This window comes from Palaemon carinicauda, chromosome 3, assembly GCF_036898095.1.
Source record: "Palaemon carinicauda isolate YSFRI2023 chromosome 3, ASM3689809v2, whole genome shotgun sequence".
NCBI lineage: Eukaryota > Metazoa > Arthropoda > Malacostraca > Decapoda > Palaemonidae > Palaemon > Palaemon carinicauda.
In genome coordinates, this window is record NC_090727.1 from 182,463,674 (window position 1) to 182,468,673 (window position 5,000).

At 37.3% G+C, this 5,000-nt stretch overlaps 1 protein-coding gene across 1 annotated transcript in view; it reads right to left on the reverse strand.

Moving 5' to 3' along the window:
• Positions 1-3,166: 3,166 nt before the first annotated feature.
• Positions 3,167-5,000, reverse strand: part of LOC137635706 (uncharacterized) — a 12,561-nt gene continuing 10,727 nt past the window's right edge. Inside the window, exons 2-4 of the mRNA XM_068368156.1 lie at positions 3,826-4,370; positions 3,454-3,702; positions 3,167-3,277 (exon numbers count right to left, since the gene is read on the reverse strand). Of these exons, the coding sequence (XP_068224257.1) occupies positions 3,167-3,277; positions 3,454-3,702; positions 3,826-4,370 (905 nt within the window). The remainder of the gene's footprint in view (positions 3,278-3,453; positions 3,703-3,825; positions 4,371-5,000) is intronic.

Here is a 5,000-nt window from a genome sequence, read left to right on the forward strand (position 1 = left end):
TTTTATTCCCGCCTCTACACCATTTTAATGAGACTAGCACGCGCTTCCCTTCAAGCCAACACTTTCCACAGAGGAAAAGAAATAAGGAATCGTAGTGCGGATATCCCATATATGAAAGAAGGGATATCGGGGAAAATAGATAGATATTATGTGAGGAACAGGAATAAAGGAAAATACTAAGCAAAATATTACGAAGAGAGACAATGCAAGACTATTGAAACTGAAAGGAATAGGCCGAACTATTTACAAATAAGAAAACTGCGTCTATGACCGTCAGAAGGGACTGTTTTCCCGCCAGGCAGCTGCAGGCTATTCTTTTACCTCCCCATAAGATTTCACAAATATCGGGTTTTATCAATTCCATATTTTTGGTAAATTCTGTTATTCGAAGAAAGTTTATAATAATATACTTAACTTATGATGAGTGTAATTTATCCCAATTTGGGTTAAAATTTGTGAAAAGTTACAAAATTACAAATCGTGCATCCGAAAATAAGCAGCTGTCGTTGACTTCGGCGGATTGTGTTATTAAATTTAGACTTACTATGACGATACTTCATAATATACTCATGCTTTCACATTGTTTATTGGCAAAACATATATCTGATGGAGAAATATATGTTAGTAAACAAGTTTTGATTCACATTAGTTGGTAATTATTTGAGAACAATGAAGGTATTCGGACAAAAATACTTCCGACCAATCAGGTATCAGGAACCTTTCCGAGCTAAAAGGGCACCACTGTGAGTCGGTACAAATATGCACCGCTATAAAAAATAGACTACAGTTGTTTTGGTTTATTACTTTATTGGAAAAGTTTCTGATATGATAATCTTATAAGCTTCTTTCTCTTTACGATTGTGCTAAAAGTGACATTTTATTGCTCTAATCTGAGTCTGAATTCTTAGGGTAATCTAATCCATTGTCCAAATAAATTGTTGTTGCCATTTATATGCCCTAATCACCACACTGTATTCTCTTTGTGGACTTAAAACCTGTCCATTATTATTATTGTTATTATTATATTATTGTTATTATTATATCATTGCTATTATTATGTTATTGTTAGTATTATATTATTGTCATATTATATTATATTATATTACATTATTGTTATATTAATTATATTATTGTTATATTAATCATATTACTGTTATATTATATTAATTATATTATATCAATTATTATTATATTATTATTATTATTATTATTATTATTATTATTATTATTATTATTATTATTATTATTACTAGCTAAGCTGCCATATTATTTAGAAAAGCAAGATGCTATAAGCCCAAGGGCTCCAACAGGGAAAAATAGCAAAGTGACGAAAGGAAATAAGGAAATAAATAAACGATATGAGAAATAATGAACAATTAAAATAGATTATTATAAAAACAATATTGACATCAAAACATATTCTATATATAAACGATAAAAGAGCTTATGTCAGCCTGTTCAACATAAAATATTTGACAAGGGTTTCCTCTCTATATATTCAAAGATGGATTGCAACGGCATCGAGATGAAATTGATAAAACGCTGGAAGACGAAAACTAAGAATACATCCCATACCATTGAATACAGAATATGTTAATGTAATCCTGCTAAAAAAAAAAATAACAGAAACACACAGAACATGTATATAATATTAAGCAATTGTTTGGCCCCAAAATATTTCTAAAAAGATAGTCATGATTACCTTCTGTTTAACCGAAACACCACTTATTTCGAAATGGATCTTTCCTAATACAAATACCAGTGTAATTTGCCAAAGTTGTTTTCGCACCCAAAAATTCATTATTGGTCATATGGATAAATCTTTTCTGAAACGAAAGTTCAAATTAATTCAACAAGCTCATTCCGAGTATTGTTATAGAATACTTATAACAGGCAAAAAGCTCTTCGTGAAAATTTAAATACATTGTTTTCATTAAACATATTGAATCCACTAAAGAAATTGTTTACCAATAGTCCAATCAGGCATAGAGGTAAAGGAGAGCATATTAATTCGTTAGCCGTAATAATTCGTAAAATCAACTGTGTTTTGAGGGAATTTTAATAACATCGACAAAAATACTTTGCTGTGTTCACCGTTTATTCATTATTGGGATGATTTCGTCACAAATATAAAAGGCTATATAGAATAACGGCCACTGAGTGTAATGAAATCATCTCTGCAACTCCATTGTTAAAAAATCTCATTCGACACTTTGATATTCTGATTGATTATTGGCAGCCTGAATCAAGCAATTTACACAGGATGGGAAGTTAAAGTCACAACAACAACAACAACAAAAAAACTCTAAGGGTACCACGTGTATTTTTTCACATCTAAGGATGTGACATTGTTACTGTATGTACTCTTAGAATACTATTTCATTCATTCCGTCAAGAAGAATGGCAATATAATGGAGGGTTGAGATGGAGCGTCCTAATTCTGAGGACGTTTTCATACCATCATTCAGTAAATTTAAATATGACTGGCTGGCTCTAGGCTGGTTGACGGTAAATCTGCTTCTTTGTCACGGTGTAAAGGTTTCTAGTTACCCCTAGTCTCCAACTACCCCCCCCCCCCCGTAACTTGAAACCAGTTTCAGATTACCGGGGGGGGGGTGTTAGTTTGAAACTGTTTTCAAGTTAACCCCTCATCAGAATGATAAATAATTCCAGTGACATCGCAAATATGTATCATGCATTTATTACTGGCTTCGCTGCAGTAGGAAAAGGAGTTTATTTTTGTAATTAGGACCAAATATTGTGTATTAGTGAATTATATGACACGTTAGAAGTCACAGACTGTAATTTAAGGTTTAGTGATAACGGCGAGATAAAACTTCACTTTATTTCAGTGTACGCGTGATTGTCGAGAATTTTTTTTCTCTTATATTTTCTTTTGTTTTCTCCAATAGATTCCATTCATGTGCTTTAGGTGTATTAGCTTTGGGCGGCAATATGCCTGGAGAAATTGACAAAAAAATAATTCAGAATGAATGGTGTTGATTTTTTTATTATGTACACAAATGCATATATATTTATTTATATATATATATATATATATATATATATATATATATATATATATATATATATATATACATCTTTTGAACAGGATAATAGTTAACAAAATTAATGAGTAGTTGGAGTTCGTCGACATTCTTGGCAATCAGGGCTGACTTGGGTCCTGTCCACGGACGGTTTCTGCATGAGAACGTGCAGGCTGTTTATCGGTCTTGGTGCGCTTCTTGGGTGGAGCAGCTGGGTCGTAGGTCTGGTGCTTTGATGATATATGTGGATCATTGTACCTTACCAAATTGGTACCATTAACCTTCTTCTTCAGTTCGACGTTGTTGTTTAATAGCTTATATATGTTCTTTCCACACACACACCTGAGACGACGCATGGCCCAGTGCGCCGTTCCGGGAAACGGCCACCTTTCCTGTCAACTCTGACAAGATTTTTCAAGAGGACTATGTCCCCGGCACTGTACGATGCGTGTTCGCGCCGTTTGTTGTACTGCATTTTCTGCATCTGTTGTGCGGTGTTGATGTTTGCTGTGACCTTTGAGAACACCCTGTCCTGAATCGATGTCATGACATCAACGGTCGCAGCAATCGTGGCTGCTTGGCAGTCGTCCGGATTCTCCTCGATGACCTCGTCGTCACGGGGCTGATTGTGTTGTAGCTCAACTGGAAGGACGGCCTGCCGATTGTAGACTACCTTGAAGGGAGTAAGCTTTGTCGAGGCGTGTTTTGACGTGCGATATGCGAAGAGTACTACATATATACAGTCTACCTAGTTCTCACTGTTCTCAAGGCATTTAACGAGAGAATCCTTGATGGTCCGGTTATGAAGCTCGACGAGGCCGTTGGCTTGAGGATGGTAGGGGCTAGAAACAAGCTGCTTCGTGCATGTCATGTCATGTAGCGCAGATGATACCTGGTTTACGAATTCACGTCCTTGATCGTTGATCTGAATAATGACACACCCATGACGGCAGATGATTTTCTCGAGCAAGAATTTTGCAACGTTCTCGGTTGTGTGGACTTTAAGAGCATGTGCCTCTGGCCATTTTGAGAAATAGTCCATGGCGTCAACAACACAGCAGTATCCGTCTTCTGTCTTGGGCATGTTAGTGATGTCGACGCCGATTTGCAACATTACCTCACTTGGGACAGGCACAGGATGCAGTTCAGCAACTTCCGTTTGCTGAAGGGGGTTTACTTTTTGGCCTCTGTCACATGCGGTGACAAAATCACGGACATCGGCGCTCACGTTTTTCCAATAAAAGCATTCCAGGAACTTTGCTCTGGTCTTGTGTATGCTGACGTGACCGCTCATACAACGCGCCGTGTCGCTGATGCCAGCACCTTGGTGAACACTGGCGATGATTCTGCACTGTTCTTCTCGGTCTCAGATGACGAGGAGTTCTACATCACCAGCGTCAGACGTAGATCATCTCACAGTTCTGTGGCGGTAGTACAGCTGACCACAATGAGATGAGTATTTTGTTGCTAGTCTTCAAATATTGGCATTTTCGTTTTTTGAAGCCCCGTGTGGGTACTTAGAATTAACTACATATTCAAAGATGATGTCAAGGTTGTCGGATTTCCGTTCAGCAGCCATACTGACGACTTTTGGACAAATGATACTGTGATCGGGTTAACCCTGGATTTATATACATCCCACGGTTCAGATCCACAAGGGCAGCCAACGCGCAGCTTAAGGTGCCAATCACCAGAACTCATTTGCGGCGGTGCTGATTCTTCTTAATCCGGATGCTTTCGCTTCACTAAGACAAGGGAAGGAAAATGACAAACTAGGAAATTTGGCATACCCGTTGCCACATCTTCACTGGGTCGTTCACTGAGACCTTTGGTCAAATCCTATTAAATGCATGAAGATTAGCTTCCTCGTTCCCTGTCTTGCACAATAGCCTTCCGTAAATAACCATGGTGAATTCTCAGCGTCGTGTTCTTCGCCCAGAAGAAAGAAAAATG